Raw genomic sequence first — 21,776 nt, 5'->3', positions numbered from 1 at the left:
TTCTTATTTTTTTTGTGAGTAAATAACTCACAAACACTAGAGAAGCTTTAACCAAGTTTAATCTTTCCAAAGATTCTGTGCAGCTGAAATCAGACAAAACATTTCAGACATCACAGTTTATATACATCCTACTTAAGACATTCCTCTTCCTTACAGTTTATGGCTCCACAGGAAAGAAGGTAACCAGATACAGTGGGGAGAACAAGTATTTGATACACTGCCGATTTTGCAGGTTTTCCTACTTACACACTGCTGCAGTGTGTGCAAACCTGGTCAAGAACAACAGGAAACGTATGATCTCTGTAATTGCAAACAAAGGTTTCTGTACCAAATATTAAGTTCTGCTTTTCTGATGTATACTTTCTGATGTGTACTTATGTCATGCAATAAAATGCAAATGAATTACTTAAAAATCATACAATGTGATTTTTTCCGGATTTTTGTTTTAGATTCCGTCTCTCACAGTTGAAGTGTACTTATGATAAAACAATACAGACATCTACATGTCTGGAAAACCTGCAAAATTGGCAGTGGATCAAATACTTGTTCTCCCCACTGTAGCAACCCTGATTACTCCCTTAAGGGGAACTGACCTCACCTCTCACCTCCTGACCGACAGATATCCATCTGTCTTCCCTATATCAACACATCGCTCTCCTCTCCTCCATCAAACACATCCTTTTACAAACTCTTTCTATTCAAGTATTTGTCTCTATCATTTATTTAATATCTCAATGTTCAAAGTTTAGCCGATTCCAACACCAGACAACAGTGTGTGTGAGACGTGTTTGTAGAGGTGAAGGACAAAAACTGGTGTTGGCCTCTCCAACACCATCAAACAAGTACTAGCTCCACTGAATGTCAAGGAGAAGCTGAGAAGCTGGTTGCACCAACCTACCATTGGTCAGCGCTGATGAGTGGTAATGTACGTGGTGTCCAAACGCTACTGATGGATTCCTTTCTGGACTGCAGAACTCCAGTGTTCTACCCAGCTATGGCTTGTGGGTAACCAGGAGAAGCTGAGAAGGGAGCTGTTCCCTGTCTACCGGCATCCTGAGCTGCACACTGGAAAGACAACACTTTCTTTATTGAAATCACTCTACGAGAATAACCTGCAGGAGGCCTTGTCTGAGACGGTCTCTCTTCTCAAAATCATCATCATCACCACTCCGATGACAACTGTCGAGTCGGAGAGAAACTTTTCTACCTTTTTTTAAAAGGATAAAAACCTTCATACGCAACTCCATGGGCCAGAAAGGTTAAATGCTTTGGCCATGCTGTCAATCCAGCATGACATCATCCAGAGAATGTGTATGTTAGTAGCCCATGTGCCTCACCCTAAGAATTTGGTACCCCCCCCCCCCCCTAAGAACTTAGCCTACTGTTCTGACTTGGTGGTGCACATGTAGCCTATAGCCTGTTTTAGAAACATGTAATTTAATATTGTAACAGCCTGCATACCTGCCCCCATTTGTAAGAACTTTTCATTTATTTTAAGCGCAAGTTTTTTTTTTACGTGTAATTTAAAGTGTGTGCCCTCGTCTAATGTGAATTCATGTTTTGTTGTCGATGTTTAACTACCCGGTCTATTGAAATTAGATCATTGAACAATTGTTTTTATTTTTGTATTTTTTTAAGAGAATAAAGGAAGTGCCAGAACTAAAAGACAATAACTTTTGTCCGTTTGTCTTTATTACTACAGGCCGACTCAGGTCAAGTCTGAGGCCAGAAACATCAACAGTGAGGACAAACCCAGCCTGCCTCTCTCCTTCCACACTGAGTCCAAACCTACAGTCACTGGGTCCTGATTGTGACAGTGGAGCCCATTTTGCACTGCAGGATCCAGAGATGGCATCAGTGAAGCTGGAAGACTGCAGTCAAACACTGGAGCTGAATGTCAACCTTAAAGATGAAGAAGAGGAGGAGAAGATTGGGAAATCTGTTAATCATGGTAAGAGCAGGTTCTATCTATAAGTTCCCTTCATAGGTTATACCTCCATTAGTTATGACCCAGTCTATTGCTATTGTGAATTCTGTCATTCTGACATCACATCCCTGATGAACACCAGACTGTACAAAACTTGTTTTTCATTCCAACTTCCCACTGTGTATGAAAAGTGGTTTGACACCAGTATTGTCAGCATTTGATTTATTCACTGGACTGTCTGGAGTGATCAGAGAGGAGACTAAAAAAGTGAAGTAGACAAACTGCCAGTGTTTTAAAGTTCTATGAAATGAGTCTGTAGTTACTAACCCTTGTGATAGTGAGTGGAGGATGATATGAAATGAGTCTGTGTAGTTACTAACCCTTGTGATAGTGACTGGAGGATGATATGAAATGAGTCTGTGTAGTTTCTAAACCTTGTGATAGTGAGTGGAGGATTATATGAAATTAGTCTGTAGTTACTAACCCTTGTGATAGTGAGTGGAGGATGATATGAAATGAGTCTGTAGTTACTAACCCTTGTGATAGTGAGTGGAGGATGATATGAAATGAGTCTGTGTAGTTACTAACCCTTGTGATAGTGAGTGGAGGATGATATGAAATGAGTCTGTGTAGTTACTAACCCTTGTGATAGTGAGTGGAGGATGATATGAAATGAGTCTGTAGTTACTAACCCTTGTGATAGTGAGTGGAGGATTATATGGGTCTGAATTTTCACTCCTTTTTGGAATCAGCTGTTGTCCACTTTTAGAATGGTTGTATTCTCCTTTTGTATTGGACAGTACAGAGCCTTCAGAAAGAATTCATACCCCTTGACTTATTCCACATTTTATGTTGCAGCCTAAATAAAAAAATAAAATAGAAATTGAGCCATCTACACACAATACCCCATAATGACATCACAATACCCCATAATGACATCACAATACCCCATAATGACATCACAATACCCCATAATGACATCACAATACCCCATAATGACATCACAATACCCCATAATGACATCACAATACCCCATAATGACATCACAATACCCCATAATGACATCACAATACCCCATAATGACAGGCAAAACATGTTTTTTTTAAATGTTTGCAAATGTTTAAAAATAATTATAATAACGCAGAAATATCTAATTTACATAAGTATTATGGTGGAAGATTGCAAGATTATGTTATAATACTTTTATTGCATCAAATGGTTGTTTTATTCGACAGAACAGAGTATTCTTAACTATTGTGTGTGTGTGTTCTACTGAGGAAGGGCCTCTGGGACATAACACTGACAGGAGATTTACCATGTCTTCTGGGTGATAAAACCTAAAGAGCATTCCAGAGCATGAGTTAATGTTTCTGTTCTATACCGTACCAGGGAGAGATGGTTCCAGTAGGTCCAGACACTGGTCTCTACGCAATGAAAACTGTCTGCTGTGAATTATAAGTATCTTTCATACAATATGGTACCAGAGAGAGATGGTTCCAGTATGGAGTCAGAGGACCAGACACTGGTCTCTCTCTACACAATGAAAACTGTTGACACAGCAGATGCTGTCTGCTATGTATTATAGGTATATTCCATACAAATCTTAACCTTGTGACCCATTCTATGTATCTGTTGTTTGTCATGTAGACTGAAAGAGGATGGACTTTGTACTTTTGTCTCTGGGTTCTCAATAAATCATCTGAGCGTGAATTTGTCGACCAGCCATGTATCGTAGAGCACTCAATCAATTCACTTTGTATGTGTGCGTTGTATTAACCTGCTCCCTTATTAATAAGAGATTTAAAGATTTAGTTTAAGTATAACTCTGACTTGTGTGATAAGTTTGTCTCTCCTCATTTGATTGTAAAGAAATGAACCACCACAGTATTCACACCCCTGAGTAAATACTTTGAAGAAGCACCCTTGGCAGTGATTACAGCTGTGAGTTTTTCTGTGTAAATCTCTAAGAACTTTCCACACCTCGATTGTACAATATTTACACATTTATTCTGGAAAAAAAGTATTCAAGCTCTGTCAAGTTGGTTGTTGATCATTGCTAGACAGCCATTTTCAAGTCTTGCCATAGATTTTCAAGATGATTTAAGTCAAAACAGTAACTAGGCCACTCTGGAACATTCAATGTCTTGGTAAGCAACTCCAGTGTGTATTTGGCCTTGTTGTTTTAGGTTATTGTCCTTCTGAAAGGTGAATTTGCATACCAGTGTTTGTTGGAAAGCAGACTGAACCAGGTTTTCCTCTAGGAGTTTGCCAGTGCTTAGTTCTATTCCATTTATTTTTTATCAACGAACAAAAAACGTCCAAGTCCTTGCCGATGACAAGCATACCCATAACATGATGCAGTCACCTCCATGTGAGGAGTGGTACTCTGTGATGTGTTGTGTTCAATTTGCCCCAAACATAACACTTTGTATTCAGGATTTTAAGTTAATTATTTTTGCCACATTTTTTGCAGTTTTACTTTAGTGCCTTAATGCAAACAGGATGCATGTTTTGGAATATTTTAATTCTGTACAGCTTTGCTTCTTTTCACTCTGTTATTGATGTTAGTATTGTGGAGTAACTACAATGTTGTTGATCCATCCTCAGTCTAACTGTTTTAAAATCACCATTGGCCTCATGGTGAAAACCCTGAGCAGTTTCCCTCCTCTCCGGCAACTGAGTTAGGAAGGACGCCTGTATCTTTGTAGTGACTGGGTGTATTGATACACCATCCAAAGTGTAATTAATATCTTCACCATGCTCAAAGGGATAGTCAATGTCTGTTATTTTTCTTGTTTTTGTTTTATATTATGTGGTATTCCGCTGGCGTTATGGGGTACTCCGCTGGCGTTATGGGGTACTCCGCTGGCGTTATGGGGTACTCCGTTGGCGTTATGGGGTACTCCACTGGCGTTATGGGGTATTCCACTGGCGTTATGGGGTACTCCACTGGCGTTATGGGGTACTCCACTGGCGTTATGGGGTACTCCACTGGCGTTATGGGGTACTCCACTGGCGTTATGGGGTATTCCACTGGCGTTATGGGGTACTCCACTGGCGTTATGGGGTACTCCACTGGCGTTATGGGGTACTCCGTTGGCGTTATGGGGTACTCCACTGACGTTATGGGGTACTCCACTGGCGTTATGGGGTACTCCACTGACGTTATGGGGTACTCCACTGACGTTATGGGGTACTCCACTGGCGTTATGGGGTACTCCACTGGCGTTATGGGGTACTCCACTGGCGTTATGGGGTACTCCACTGGCGTTATGGGGTACTCCACTGACGTTATGGGGTACTCCACTGACGTTATGGGGTACTCCACTGGCGTTATGGGGTACTCCACTGGCGTTGTGGGGTACTCCACTGGCGTTATGGGGTACTCCGCTGGCGTTATGGGGTACTCCGCTGGCGTTATGGGGTACTCCGCTGGCGTTATGGGGTACTCCGCTGGCGTTATGGGGTACTCCGTTGGCGTTATGGGGTACTCCGCTGGCGTTATGGGGTACTCCGCTGGCGTTATGGGGTACTCCGCTGGCGTTATGGGGTACTCCGCTGGCGTTATGGGGTACTCCTCTGGCGATATGGGGTGTTCCGTTGGCGTTATGGGGTGTTCCGTTGGCGTTATGGGGTGTTCCGTTGGCGTTATGGGGTGTTCCGTTGGCGTTATGGGGTGTTCCGTTGGCGTTATGGGGTGTTCCGTTGGCGTTATGGGGTGTTCCGTTGGCGTTATGGGGGTGTTCCGTTGGCGTTATGGGGGTGTTCCGTTGGCGTTATGGGGGTGTTCCGTTGGCGTTATGGGTGTGTTCCGTTGGCGTTATGGGGGTGTTCCGTTGGCGTTATGGGTGTGTTCCGTTGGCGTTATGGGGTGTTCCGTTGGCGTTATGGGGGTGTTCCGTTGGCGTTATGGGGGTGTTCCGTTGGCGTTATGGGTGTGTTCCGTTGGCGTTATGGGTGTGTTCCGTTGGCGTTATGGGTGTGTTCCGTTGGCGTTATGGGGTGTTCCACTGGTGTTATGGGGTGTTCCACTGACTCATATGGTATAAGGACTAAACACTTTTTATATAACACTTTCTGGCCAACTGGTGGTTTAGTTCCATCTGTCCTCCAACTGTTGGTTTAGAATCTACAGATGTGGTTTTCATATTCAGATGGTAAATAGTCATTGTAAAATTCATGTTGATACAACAATATCCAATATCTAGTCATGTATCCATGCCCTTGTATGTGTGTGGTATTGTGTGTAGGCCAATGACTCAATTTAATCCATTTTTAAATTCAGGCTGAAACACAACACAATGTAGAAAAGGTCAAGGGATGTGAATACTTTCTGAACACACTGTATATGAAGTCATATGTATATCCCACTGACTGGTTCTTCTGATGTTGTTCACACAGGAAACCATGTTGAGACATTCTCTACATCCAGAGAGCAACAGCAGGAAGATCACAGAGCTAAGAGGTCTCACCACCTCCCACATTGTGAGGAGATTTTCCCAGTTCTATCAAAGCTAAAAATACATCTAAAAATACACACAGTAGAGAATCTGAATTCCTGTACTGACTGTGGGAAGAGATTCACAACATCACAAGCTCTGACAATTCATCAGAAAGTGCACAGTGGAGAGAAGGCTTACTCCTGCTCTGACTGTGGGAAAAGTTTCTCCAGATTGGATAAGTTAAAAAGTCACCAACTAATACATAGAGAGAAGCCATTCTCCTGCTCTGAGTGTGGCAAATGCTTCAAAACATCAACTGAGGTAAAAGTTCATCAGAGAACACACACAGGAGAGAAGCCTTACTTCTGCTCTGCCTGTGGAAAGAGTTTCTCCCGATTGGATACCTTAAAAGTACATGAACGTGTACATACAGGAGAGAAGCCATACTCTTGCTCTGACTGTGGAAAATGCTTCACCACAACATCTGATCTAACAGTTCATCAGAGAACACACACAGGAGAGAAGCCTTACTTCTGCTCTGACTGTGGTAAATGCTTCAAAACATCAACTGAGGTAAAAGTTCATCAGAGAACACACACAGGAGAGAAACCTTACTTCTGCTCTGACTGTGGGAAGAGTTTCTCCCGGATGGATACCTTAAAAGTACATGAACGTGTGCATACAGGAGAGAAGCCATACTCTTGCTCTAACTGTGGAAGATGCTTCACCACAACGTCTGATGTAACAGTTCATCAGAGAACACACACGGGAGAGAAGCCTTACTTCTGCTCTGACTGTGGTAAATTCTTCAAAACATCAACTGAGGTAAAAGTTCACCAGAGAACACACACAGGAGTGAAACCTTACTTCTGCTCTGACTGTGGGAAGAGATTCACAACATCACAAGCTCTGACAATTCATCAGAGAGTGCACACTGGAGAGAAGCCTTTCTCCTGCTCTGACTGTGGGAAAAGTTTTTCCCGATTGGATAAGTTAAAAAGTCACCAACAAATACACAGAGAGAAGCCATTCTCCTGCTCTGACTGTGGTAAATGTTTCAAAACATCAACTGAGGTAAAAGTTCATCAGAGGACACACACAGGAGTGAAACCTTACTTCTGCTCTGACTGTGGGAAGAGATTCACAACATCACAAGCTCTGACAATTCATCAGAGAGTGCACACTGGAGAGAAGCCTTTCTCCTGCTCTGACTGTGGGAAAAGTTTCTCCAGATTGGATAAATTAAAAAGTCACCAACTAATACACATAGCGAAGCCATTCTCCTGCTCTGACTGTGGTAAGTGCTTCAAAACATCAATTGAGCTAACAGTTCATCAGAGAACACACACAGACGAGAAGCCTTACTTCTGCTCTGACAATGGAACGAGTTTCTCCCAATTGGAAAAGTTCAAATGTCCCCAGCGAATACATATAGACAAAGTCTCACTTCTGCTCTGACTGTGGGAAGAGTTTCCCCCGATTTAGATACCTTTTAAAATGTCACCAGCGTATACATACAGGAGAGAAGCCTCATCAGTTCTCTCAGACCAGCTTAGAGTAAAGTCATTACATCACTTCATTCTCATCTCATAAATGAAGTGCTAACAGTGAATTTGATAACATTTAAGAAAGAATAAAACACTATTGGGATCCTATTGTTTCTCACTGAGAGAACTGTGCAGAGGAAAGGGCGTGTTATAGAATGTTAGCTTCTTGTTATTTTGCTGATCAGTGAGCACCTTGTCAGTTTTTTGTTGTGTTTTGTTAGCTTTTACTCTAAAGATATTGAGAGTTCCTTGGATTTGCCTTTAGGGTTGAATGTCCTACGAGGCTTCTTACGTTGAAACAATGAAGTCTGATTGTTGACTGTGTGGTACTCTGTGGGAATAAGTTAAGAAATGTCAGATAGAGATGGTGTGATGATCAGTTTTCCGTGGGAATGAGTTAGTAGACAACATGTATCAGATAGATGATCAGTTTTCTGTGGGAATGAGTTAGTAGACAACATGTATCAGATAGAGATGGATCAGTTTTCTGTGGGAATGAGTTAGTAGACAACATGTATCAGATAGAGATGATGTGATGATCAGTTTTCACCATTTAGTTTTGTTGTTGTTTTGTTTTACTACTAAGCAACTTTTGTTTAGTGATATACATACTTTGAAACAATAAACATGTTAATTAAATTGTCTTAAATAGATGTATTATTTTTGTCATTGATGAATGTATTTGGATGTCTGCATTGAACTTAATTGATGTGCGAATGAAAAATAAATATTCTACTTGAATTTGTGCTGGTCAAACTTTGGGTTATCTATACAGACAATGCAATGTTTTTGTTTAATTGATGTTATTCAAACTAATTTAAATGTCTATGTATCTACTGAATACATGTCACTACACCTCTACATGCCAATTAGCTAGTCCCCAGTATGTTCTACAATGCATACAAATCATGTTTTGCAGTATAAAGGACATGTTTTCATATTTAAATAAAAGTTAAATAAAATAACATTTATTTTGTCAATGTATAATTGTAATGTGTTTTCTATGGTGCCAAGTCCAGGGACAATATTACTACCACAATTCAAGTATGATCCACTTACTATTGGGGAATGGAACCAGAGAGGAAGCTTGTGTTACCCCTTTCCCTGCCCCATTATTCAGAGTGGAAGAGCTGTGAACTCACCTGTGATGGCCCACATCAACCACAACCTTTCCTAGTGTGTTAGTCAGCACCATGGCATTTTAGGAAGCCATTGTCAAAATGTTTTCATACACACAGTAACAATAGGAGGGGGTTTGGCCTGCACAGGGGAGAACCAGGAAGTTGATCTCAGACTTCTGTTTAGGACTGGGATTCTATCCAGAGTTGACAGATTGACATTGAGGACAAACCCAGCCTGCCTCTTTCCATCCACACTAAATCCAAACCTACAGTCTAGTGATGGGCATTCCAGCCGTCTCTTTTGGCTCTGTCGTAGCAGAATCAGAATTAGTTAGGTAACATTGATAAATAAGATGTTCTATCTACTTTCATAAATATGCTAATGTGGGGGAAATGACTTGGGCCCCAGAGAGGGGAGAGGTCAGGCTTGTCTTCATATGTGAACATATCTTTTAAAACACGTGAAGGTATGATTGAGGGGGAACCAATTATCTCTTGGCTCCACAATGTCTGTGTGCTAGTCACTCCCTACTTTTCCCATTTGGGGGAAGAGTATAGCAGTGTCTGGAACCATTGTATGTCCCCTCTGATGTTGCCCTTAACTTGACCTAGTATATGACCTAAGAGGCTCACTCTGCTCTGTGAGCTTGTCCAGGTGGAGGGGGTGTATTTGAGATAAGAGTATCTAGAATTGACAATTGATATATGCCATTGGATGAGGTAATGTTTGGTAATGGGAAGTACCAAGAACGAGAAGTAGAACCTCGTCTAAGAGAGCGAACTGAACGATAATTTATAGCTAATGCTGTCTGGCTATGGCATACTCCTCTCTCAAGTAAAAGTCTTCCTGTGTGCAGTTTTCCTAAGACCTGTGGTTCATCATTGTGAGTTGGGAGGGGTGGATCTTTGCTATAAAAGATCCCATTTGCCATTATGTTGACACTCAGAATTCATTTATAGACACTGAATTGATCTGAGAGTGACATTTAATTAAAATATTAAGTTTATGTATAACTCTGACTGGTGTGTGGTTTGTAAACTCTCCTTTCACTTAGTAATACAGGATTTTTGTTTATTTTTTTTAACTAGGTAAGTCAGTTAAGAACAAATTCTTATTTTCAATGACGGCCTAGGAACAGTGGGTTAACTGCCTGTTCAGGGGCAGAACGACAGATTTGTACCTTGTCAGCTCGGGGATATGAACTTGGAACCTTTCGGTTACTAGTCCAACGCTCTAACCACTAGGCTACTCTGCCATACTCTGCCATGACAGCTCCCAAACGGCTCTTTAAAAAAAGTATGTTTTGTTATTTTTCAAGTCAAACAGTTTGCGATAGTTTGACTATGATTGGTGTTAAAACAATTCTAATGAAATGATTTAATGAAATCATACTCTACCATAACCACAATGTATTTAAAAATGCATTGGTTTGTAATTAAATAGAATGCTATTAAACATTTGCATTTAATCCTCAATTCACGGGGTTGCATTCCCTTTAGACCCGGAGGTCTGTCTACTGGGTACCTTTACTAACACCAATCTTAGGCAAAGCCATACTATAAAGCTAACAGAAATATTGCTAGCGATTGCCAAGAAATGTATTGCCTTGAAATGGAAATTGGATTCCTCCCTGCCAGTTGCAATGTGGCTATCGGAAGTTAATAGTTGTATCCCTTTGGAGAAAATCACTTACTGCTGGAGGAATAAGTTAAAGACAGAATTTACAGAATTTGGCAACCTTTTATGGACTATATGGAGAATCTCCCCCCACATCTCATTGATTGAATCTCTACATAATCCTCACATAATGTTTCACACGTAATGTATAATATGTAGCCTATGTCTCGTTATTATTTTTTTCTTATTGTATGTTTGTATATATATATATATATATATATATATATATATATTTATTTTTTATCTGAGGACTGTTTTTAGCAGGGACGGAGTAACGCCTTTGGTCCTAACCACAGCTCCATAATTGCTGTCCGTCATCCTCCCTCCTCGTGGTGTGACTGTTGGTGCGCTGTCCAACTGTTGCCTGTCGTTTAGCCTCCTGCTGCTCCACCGACAGCACCCTGCCAGCCAGGATGCCTGCATGCCCCAGGTGCCCTTGTTCTAACAATGTCTGGTACAGACAGGGATGACGTGGAGGGTAGCGGTTGTTCTGGCTCAGGTTCAAGAAGACATTTCTTTCCACTGAACCTGCCCCAGAGACTGTTCCTTACCCTCTGATGATCCTCCTCTGTGGGCTCTCGGGACAGAGGGTTGTGGTCTTCAGCCGGGTACAGGTCCTCCACTGACTGCACCTGGTTTGGCACGGCTGGCATCCGTAAAGACGATATTGTGAATCGCCAAAATAGGCTGCATGGCTCCACTGATGAGCTCCGCGGAGGCATTCTCATGTTGTAGAGAGAATCCCCTGGTCACCTATAGAGACCTGCCAACAGGAAGGATGTTAAGTGACACATGCCTTTCAATGAATGACTTGGAACACCTTGAAATGCGTTTGTTGTAAGAAATGTGCCAAATAAATAACGTTTGATTTGATTGATGACATTACCGCTGTAGAATATTTAATAAACAGTCATTTTCAGGACTGTTTAATTGATAACTTGGGATTTTATCACTTGGCATCAATCACACAGTGGGAAGGACCCTATAGATTGTCATGACGTGGCCCTTTCTGGGTATAGCTAGTGGCTTCCCCCTCCTCTCTCTCTCTCCAACACCCAGGTTATTTTATCTCATATCGTAAATTCCTGGAGGAGACTCTCCCCCTGTGCATGCAGAAAGGGACACCTAGAGAGAACAAAGGATTTCACATGGCGAACTCCTAAATTCCCAAAATGAGGATTTGATACAATATGTCCACTTGTGAGAAGGTGGGAATGGTTCGTGGACACTTAAGGGACGGGTATGGCGAATATGTTTCATTTGGTGACCTCAGAGAGGACAGGAAACACACATGACTATATCTCTGAATATGTGCATTTCTCAATATTGGGGTTTGCATCTAATTCTTGTATAAAATGAATGAGTAAAGATGAAACGATTTGTGAAATGATGTAAGGTGATGTTAAACCTTTAATGAAAGAGAATTGTATACCCTTTAAAGTTTAACCAAGTCATTGTCCCGCCCCCGTGAACACAGACATGATCTGGCGTCATGGAACTATCACGTTCTGACCTTAGTTCCTTTGTTTTGTCTTTGTTTTAATATGGTCAGGGCGTGAGTTGTCTATGTTAGTTTTTCTATGATTTTCTATTTCTGTGTTTGGCCTGATATGGTTCTCAATCAGAGGCAGCTGTCAATCGTTGTCCCTGATTGAGAACCGTATTTAGGTAGCCTGTTTTCTATTGTGTTTGGTGGGTGGTTGTTTTCAGTCATTGTGTGTTTGCACCAGACATAACTTTTTCCGTTGTTTCTTTGTTGTTTTTGTTATTCAGTGTTCAGTTTTGATTATTATTAAAAATCTTGAACACTTACCACGCTGCACCTTGGTCATCACCTTCTTACACCGACGACAGCCGTTACAGGAACAGCCCTTTTCAACTGTTACGAATAAAACTCAGTGTAAGCAAAGGTTGTAATGGTTATTGAATTCTTAACCATACCACGTGCAGCATTGGCTACACGGGTGGAAATTGTTACACTCTGTGACTATCGATCCCGACAGAATAAGATAAAATCTTAGATACTATTTACTAGTCTGCAGCTAGAAATGATGTCAAACTGGGATGCGAAGACCGACAACCGCCGAAACAGCTATTCTATGAAAACATTTCTGAATAGTCTTCTGAAGTATCCATGTTAACCACAAAAGACTTGATCTTCAGGGAGGCAGAGAGAGAGATAATGATGAACTGACTCTCCGACAGACAGACGGACGATTCCAACAGAGATCACGACGACACACATGATTAGTTTAATCAAATATATATTGATTATTCCCAAATGAGTGAGTGTTCATGTGCAAAGGATTAGCATTTCAATTAATATAAATATCAACTGTGTCTTGACACCTTTTGTCTTTCCCGCCCTCTTCAGGCCACACCCACTTCCCTTTGTACACCAAGCCGTCATATCGGCTTAGCCCACTAGGGAACCTCCCCTATCATTTCCTTGTAACCATAGCTACTGTTGTTTGTTTATGCATTTCTGTGATTGTTTAGTTAGTTAGTAAATAAATGATTAAGATAATTGATGTATGGATGATTCATAGTAAAGGCTGGGTTCGTGCAGATAACCAACAATTTATGACATTTGGAATGAGACTAATGTGAGGTAAAGAATAATTCATTAATTAGAAGACTAATTGATCAGATATTAAAATATCTGAAGAGTTATATTAGGAAAATTACAACTTTGTAATCTGAAGATTTTCCTCGGTGCCCTGACCGACCTCTTAGATAATTACATTTACATGATTAGTTTAATCACATTTTAATAATTACAGAGAATTGATTTGATAAAGTAAGTCTTCACTTTAATGATGCCAAAGACATGACAAGATCAAGACTGAATGCATGTACCCCTCTGAATAAATAAATACAGTGCCTTGTGAAGATTTGTGTCTGGTCATTAAACTACAAAACAGGCTGGATGTCTAAACAAAGTCAATTCTGAATGTCAATAGATTTAGAATCATTCTCATCAATGGCAACATTCTAGAACTGAGTTATCACTCATGGAAGTCTAGTATCCAGGGTAACCTGGTTAATGATTATATAGTTATGTGGCTCTTTCCTTGTAGAATGTTGACAACTGTATAGAACATATTGTATTGCAAAGATGCTCAAACTTCATTTAATAGCTACACTCACCAGACACAGGATCATCTTTATCCCTCATGCTGGGTATGACCTAACCAGTAAATTGTTGCTTACTATAACTGCACTTCTCCACATGGCCAGACTTCTAGTGGTCTTCTCCTCTTCCAATGCTCTTATGCTAATCCTTGAAAAATACCACGAGGTCTGAAATAGACACCAACGTTGACATACTATACAAACAATTACCTAGGCTAAGTAAAACAATGATGTTTGATCTACTTCTCTGCTAACTAGCTAGCTTATGTGTAGCCAGTGAGTATCTAAAACAGAGAAAGGGAATGTTCATTCATGGATTGGATCCAAGAGGTCTCGCTGATCGAGGTGGTGAACGGTAGCTGACAGTGTCGGCTAGAGACTACCTGTGGGAGCTTCCTGCAGGAATTTGTAGTCTTGCTGAGGATGAGTTTTAGTATGGTCAAATTCCTTGCCTTTATAGTCATTGTGATCAATTGCACAACTAGATGTGGTAGTTGCAGCAGCAAATACATATGTGGGTGTGAGAGATTTTAGTGCAGAAGAAGTTGAGGGAAGTGGGTCCATCCTCCAAGGCAGACTGCCTGGTGTAGGATTGTTTAAGGACAAAGTAGTGGGATGGTGTGGTGAGTTTTTGGGGATAGTGAATCAGTACGGGATTAAATGGTGCAATTTAAGATTTTCCCATTCTCCTTTCCCTGTTTTTTGTTGTGACCTAAATGTGAAATCCGTACCCCAACCTGGGATAGGCAGCAATACGCAAGAGTGTCTTGTCTGCCAAAAATGTACACACAGAAGGTGTCTCCAAATAGGTTTATGTCAACCAAGATAGACCACATCTTGTTGTTCCCAATGGGAGTCATAGTGGGCAGAGCCAAGCACGCGCTAGTGATATCCTATTGGCGTGTTCTAGCAAATCTCTGAATATTTCCTTTAGGCAACGCCTAGTCGGTGAAGCGCTTGTGCGCATTAACTCAATTTGCCTTTGGATTCCTAAGCAAACGTTGTCCACTCTGTTCATAACAGATTGTAGTTTGAGGAACATAAAACTGTATTGAGATAAAATGTTTAATGAATGAGAAAATTTGCCGAATTTCGGCCAAAACCCATATCGTTCCATCTTCTCCCACTCTCTGCCAGTGGGCTTTCCTCTCACTACCATATTTATACATCCAATGAAATATATGTCGCATTGTTCTGTCTGTGATGTCGCATTTGCTCTGTTGCAGTGGTGGACCAGGAAGTTCCGGGAAGGCGCCAGAACTGTGTGGTGAAGACGATATATTTTGTGTCCGTTTCACACGTATTACTACAGGTATGTAATAGCACGTTTACACTTTGTAATATCGAAAGAACATGTCATAACGTGCTGGGTAACACATCCTTTTTTGTATCATCACGTTTGGTAAAGGTTTTATGTGTAAAATTTGTGTCAAGCCGAGTGAGCATAACTATTTTATAAGTCAAATAGCTAGAGACTTTGGGTTTGGCTGATTGAATGGAAACCATTTAGTAAAGTTAATTTAATTTAAAAAATCAAATTATTTGCGATTTTTGAGTTCGTTATTGTTTTTGTGTAAAATTCACGGGAAGGTAAAATGGCGGCTCCCCTTCTGTCTACGTCAACTGAATTCAGTGCAGGCAGCGCGGCTTCACTTATTATTATTATTTTTTACATGTGTAACAATATTCAGACATTCAGGTGTTTCTATCTTTGTCTGTAATTGTTTCTATGGTGTGAAAATGGGAAATACAATATATTTTTTTGCGAGGTGAAATAATACGGTGAAGACATGGTTATTCAGGAACATAGTAAATAGTGCTGCATAAACTACGTGCTTTATCAGAAGGATAGCTCAATATTTACCAGGAAAGATTATTAAGCAAACAACCCAAGCATTAATTGTGAGGCAGGTGAACTACTGTTCTGTGAAAATTATTAAAACATTTTTTTTTTCAAGTCTGAGGTCGGTAACATCAACAGTGAGGACAAACCCAGCCTGCCTCTCTCCTTCCACACTGAGTCCAAACCTACAGTCACTGGGTCCTGATTGTTACAGTGGAGACCATTTTGCACCTCAGGATCCAGAGATGGCATCAGTGAAGCTGGAAGACTGCAGTCAAACACTGGAGTTGAATGTCAACATTAAAGATGAAGAGGAGAAGATTGGGAAATCTGTTTATGATGGTAAGAGCAGATTCTATCTTCAGGTTGATTCTATAATTCTGACTCACACGTCCCCGAAGAGCTCCAGACTGTTGTTCATTTCAACTTCAAACTGCGTTGAAAGTTGCTGTAGAACTGTGTTTTATTCACTGGGCTATCTGGAGTGTTCAGAGTAGACTTTTTACTATTTGTTTAATATCACCTTTATTTAACCAGGTAGACTAGTTGAGAACACCTTTATTTAACCAGGTAGACTAGTTGAGAACACCTTTATTTAACCAGGTAGGCTAGTTGAGAACACCTTTATTTAACCAGGTAGGCTAGTTGAGAACACCTTTATTTAACCAGGTAGGCTAGTTGAGAACACCTTTATTTAACCAGGTAGGCTAGTTGAGAACACCTTTATTTAACCAGGTAGACTAGTTGAGAACAAGTTCTCATTTACAACTGTGACCTGGCGCAGACTAAAGAATTGAAATAGACAAACTGCCAGTGTTCTGAAGTTCTATGAAATGATCAGGAGAAGTTGGGGTAACACTTTACTGTAGGTGTCCTTAGGCATGTGTTAATAAAGCCTTTTATAACACCTATATAACAACAGTAATGAGTAACGGCATACAATCTTATGAAACTAGTTCATAATGGGTGTTTATAGATGACTGTTTATCCTGTTGTCATATGCGCTAATGTCTACTGTTAATAACAACTGGTATTACACAGTCTGCATGACAACTTATGTCCTATTCTATTACATGCTACATAAGTGTCTACATACCAGATGTTATAACGGGGTGTTATATCATTTACCAATCTCTTTGTCACATTATAAAACGGGTTGTTTGGATCCTGGATGCTGATTGGTTGATAGCAGTTACAGTTGATAGGAGTTATCACCACAATCCATGCATAATGCTTGTTAGCAGTTCCATTAGTTTTACCACATCCACTGTCCCACAGCCTAGCCAGTGAATTTATAAACCTCCCTTGGAAAAAAGTGCCTCTGGACAATATTTCTCCATGCTACTAGCCTATCTGACCTGTGCAACATGTTGCATCTCCACTGTGCCATGCATATGAACGTGACGAGACTGACAGCTTCTCTGATCCAGGCCAATTCATTTATCTTGATCATTCTAATGATATATCCATAGAATTGGCAATAGAAGCAAAGGTAGTAGCTAAAACAAATGAAAATGTGCATAGTTTGCTGTCATTTCAGCTGCTTGATGTGATTGTGTGTTAGCTTTAGTTTTCTAGCTAGCAAGCAAAGGAGAATATTAGCCTAGCTATCCCATAACTACACTACATGACCAAAAGTATGTGGACACCTGTTCGTCAAACCTCTCATTCCAAAATCATATGCAGTAATATGGAGTTGGTCCCCCCCTTTGCTGCTATCACAGCCTCCACTGTATTGGGAAGGTGTGGTAGCAACACTATAGGAAGAGCGAGACTGTAGATTCTTCTAACAGCTTTATTATAAGATTTGCAAAAATGAAGCAATCAACCATCACCAAGAAAGGTTCAGAGTTGAAAGCTCAACAAACATAGTCGGGTCTCTGCTTTTTATGGAGAAGTACATCCTTTCTGTGTACGTGGCAGTGAGCAGATAGTGTGTATAAGGTCATTAGTTGTCTGTGCAGATTTAAGATAACGAGGTTGATAGCCCGAGGTCTCCACCGTCTATCTACATTCCCAACAGTAAACACTATAATGTGCTCCTTTCTGCAAGTTTCCATACATGTGACTTCCTGTAGATAGTAAACGAACGGGATGTCACATGCTGCGGTTTCACCCAAACGGACCTTAGTTATGGCTTATGGCTGAGTCCCACAAAGACAAGTTTGTATCAAGTTAGAAATAACACTAGCATATAACAAGAGACCATTCTTTAAGCAGTAAAACATGGGATAACATGACTAATTATGTCATTTTCCACAACAGAGGCTTTCCACTAGATGTTGGAACATTGCTGAGGGGACTTGCTTCCATTCAGCCATGAGCATTAGGGAGGTTGGGCACTGATGTTGGGCGATTAGGCCTTGCTCGCAGTCTGTGTTCCAATCCATCCCTAAGGTGTTCGATGGGGTTGAGATCAGGGCTCTGCAGGCCAGTCAAGTTCTTCCACATCGATCTTGACAAACCATTTCTTTATGGACCCCTGCACGGGGGCATTGTGATACTGAAACAGGAAAGGGCCTTCCCCAAACTGTTACCAAAAAGTTGGAAGCACAGAATCGTCTAGAATGTCACTGTATGCTGTAGTGTTAAGATTTCCCTTGACTGGAGCTACGAGGCTTAGGCTGAACCATGGAAAACAGCCCCATACCATTATTCCACCTCCACCAAGCTTTACAGTTGGCACTACGCATTGGGGCAGGTAGCGTTCTCCTGGCATCCGCCACACCCAGATTTGTCCGTCAGACTGCCAGATGGTGAAGCGTGATTTATCACTCCAGAGAATGCGTTTCCACTGCTCCAGAGTCAAGCTTTACATTACTCAGCCGACGCTTGGCATTGTGCATTGTGATCTTAGGCTTGTGTGCGGCTGCTCGGCCATGGAAACCCATTTCATGAAGCTCCCGAGTAACAGTTCTTGTGCTGACTTTGCTTCCAGAGGCAGTTTGTAACTTGGTAGTGAGTGTTCCAACCCGAGAAGAGGCTATTTTTACTTGTTGGTGATCAAGCCTAGAGGTCACCGATTATGATTTTTCAACGCAGATACCGATACCGATTATTGAAGGACCAAAAAAAGGCTGATAACGATTAATCGGACAATATTTATTTATATATTTGTAATAATGACAATTACAACAATACTGAATGAACACTTATTTTAACTTAATATAATACATCAATAAAATAAATTTAGCCTCAAATAAATAATGAAACATGTTCAATTTGATTTAAATCAAGTGTTGGAGAAGAAAGTAAAAGTGCAATATATGCTATGTAAGAAAGCTAACGATTAAATTCCTTGCTCAGAACATGAGAACATATGAAAGCTGGTGGTTCCTTTTAACATGAGTCTTTAATAGTCCCAGTTAAGACATTTTTGGTTGTAGTTATTATAGGAATTATAGGACTATTTCTCTCGCTTCTTAGACTTGCTTTCAATGAGAAGATCTATAAGATTTTGGTTAAAATTTTGTATGAAAGATACTTATAATTCACAGCAGACAGTTTTCATTGTGTGAAGACCAGTGTCTGGTCCTCCTACTCCAAACTGGAGCAGACAGTTTTCATTGCGTAGAGACCAGTGTATGGCCCTACTGGAGCCATCTCTCCCTGGTATGGTAGAGACCAGTGTCTGGCCCTACTGGAGCCATCTCTCCCTGGTATGGTAGAGACCAATGTCTGGCCCTACTGGAGCCATCTCTCCCTGGTATGGTAGAGATCAGTGTCTGGCCCTACTGGAGCCATCTCTCCCTGGTATGGTAGAGACCAATGTCTGGCCCTACTGGAGCCATCTCTCCCTGGTATGGTAGAGACCAGTGTCTGGCCCTACTGGAGCCATCTCTCCCTGGTATGGTAGAGACCAATGTCTGGCCCTACTGGAACCATCTCTCCCTGGTATGGTAGAGACTAGTGTCTGGCCCTACTGGAGCCATCTCTCCCTGGTATGGTAGGGACCAATGTCTGGCCCTACTGGATCCAGTATACAGTTCCTGTGTAACCTACAATGGATCCAGTATTACAGTTCCTGTGTAACCTACAATGGATCCAGTATACAGTGAGTTGTTGAGGAAGACATGGTGATCCAACCAAATACATGACACCAGACCTGTTAAATAAATGACTAACCTAGAAAGATCCAGAGGTACAGTCACTGATACCCAGGGGGCCGAGCGGTGCCTCCATGGCACACTTTGTCCATTTTGGAGAGGTTCCTGTCATCCTAATGCTTCATCCAATACTAACACAATTACCCGTGTTCTCACCTGAGCTCTAAGCCAATCACATTCACTTTCCTCTAAGCCAATCACATTCACTTCCCTCACCACACATGCATTGACCGGGACCATTACAGTAGAACAGTAATCTAATTTGCCGAAGGTTCAGAAATGGCCCTCTGCTATAAACTCTTTTCTAAACTCATAACGTTGGTAACATAACCTGTTTATTGTTTATTTGATGCCCCATCAATAGGAAGGCAAGGTCATGACATCACCATATTGTTACCTACTGTTCACTGCAGGTAGATTGTATGTTGTAATATTCAATGAAATAAAACATTTAGAATGTATTGGTGAATTATATGAATCATGCATTTGTCGTGTTGTTGCTACCATTAATGCGATGATGGCTAATAATGTAATAATTACATACCACGGTCAATTATTACACGGTTAAATTAACCATATAACAATTGATTAAGTTGTAACCTGGGGCACCACGGGAAAAGTTTATTTAACGAGTTACCGTTTCCCGAATTAACTCAAATGTAGATCAGAATATCTCGATATCCTACCCGTCATCATATTAATCAATTATTAATTATTACCTCATCAGTCTCATAATGAATGTTTAAATTCATTATTATTTATTTACTAACTAATGAAATAATCACACAGAAATACATAAACACACACACAGGATGATTATAGAATACTAACATAATGCAATGAAAGGTCCCTAGTGGACTAACCCGATATGACGGCTTTGTAGACAATGGAAAGAGGTGGGGACAGATAAAGAGCGGGAAAGACAGAATGGACCCTCTACATACAGTTGATAACTATGCTCATGGAAATTATAATACTTTGCACATGAACGGCCGCTCATTTGAAAATAATTGCTATGTACGTATTTACGCTTGTATGTCTTTGTTGTCTCTCTGTTGAAATCGCCGGTCCTTCTGTGGAGAGTAGTTCAACAGAAGACTCTGGTTTGTAACCCGGAGGTCACAATGTCTTTTGTAGTTGTATTAGGATTTTGTTCTGGAGTGTTCGTTAGAATTGATACTACAAGAGTACCACAATGATGAGAGGAATATGTTCTTCTCCTCTCGTCTTCGGTAGAGTTTACTAGACTACTTTACATATACAGCTGCAGACTGTGAATGTGTAGTCTAGTCTTCTTCTTCGTTGAACGTTTCAGAGTTTCTAACCATTTCGTACGGTTCAGCTCACGCTGTCGGTCACGCTGCTCTCAATGGTTGATTATTCAGTGTTTAGCTCCCGACCATTTTAAATGCCAGTAGCAACCCGGCAATGTACTGGTCTAATAGTTTTAACCATTACCCGACGTCCGGCTTACGTCTGCTGCTTGGTCTAATGTAGATTTAGTTAACAAGTGGTTTTATGCACTCACAAAAGGGGGTGTTCCATGACGCCGAAAAAACGCCTGTGCTCTCGCGGGTGTGGTCACTGACCGGGTAGAACTTTCATATGAAAAACTATTCTCATTTAGAAGGCTAACATCACAATTCATCTCCTCACAAATAGTTTAATATTTAATCATATAAGTCTCCCCAACATTTAGATGTGAATCTGATAACTGGGAAATGTACACTTTCAGAGATACAGTTATGTTGTTCTACTGTCCTTAGTGACATCACAAATGAGTAATGAATTCAACAGGATTGTTCTTTAAGGACCCACAGGACCATTCCAAATGATTGGATTCCAGAAACATTGTTTCATTATCCAGTCTGTTGATGTTGGGAGTTTGAGGGAGGACTCCCTTTGTTCCACAGAGGTTCTCTCCCTCATTATTGCATGAGAGATAGTTTCTGTAAGGTATTTACGACCGTCATCAAA

The 21,776-nt window shown here is 40.8% G+C and overlaps 1 protein-coding gene across 19 annotated transcripts in view; it reads left to right on the top strand.

Annotated features, from left to right (window-relative positions):
• The window catches only part of LOC110515909 (zinc finger protein OZF-like), a 98,953-nt gene that overhangs the window by 6,357 nt on the left and 70,820 nt on the right, over positions 1-21,776 (top strand). For 5 of the 19 annotated variants that reach the window (XM_036951217.1, XM_036951199.1, XM_036951216.1 and 2 more), the window contains exon 3: positions 1,703-1,951. In XM_036951217.1, the coding sequence (XP_036807112.1) occupies positions 1,703-1,951 (249 nt within the window). Of the gene's footprint in view, positions 1-1,702; positions 1,952-1,975; positions 1,988-6,328; positions 8,882-15,808; positions 16,036-21,776 lie in introns of those variants that run through there. The other 14 variants (XM_036951221.1, XM_036951219.1, XM_036951198.1 and 11 more) reach the window with 9 other exon arrangements.

This window comes from Oncorhynchus mykiss, chromosome 18 (genome assembly GCF_013265735.2).
Source record: "Oncorhynchus mykiss isolate Arlee chromosome 18, USDA_OmykA_1.1, whole genome shotgun sequence".
Taxonomy (NCBI): Eukaryota; Metazoa; Chordata; class Actinopteri; order Salmoniformes; family Salmonidae; genus Oncorhynchus; species Oncorhynchus mykiss.
The sequence above is the reverse complement of the archived record's forward strand: the minus strand, read 5'-3'. Positions and strand labels throughout refer to the sequence as shown.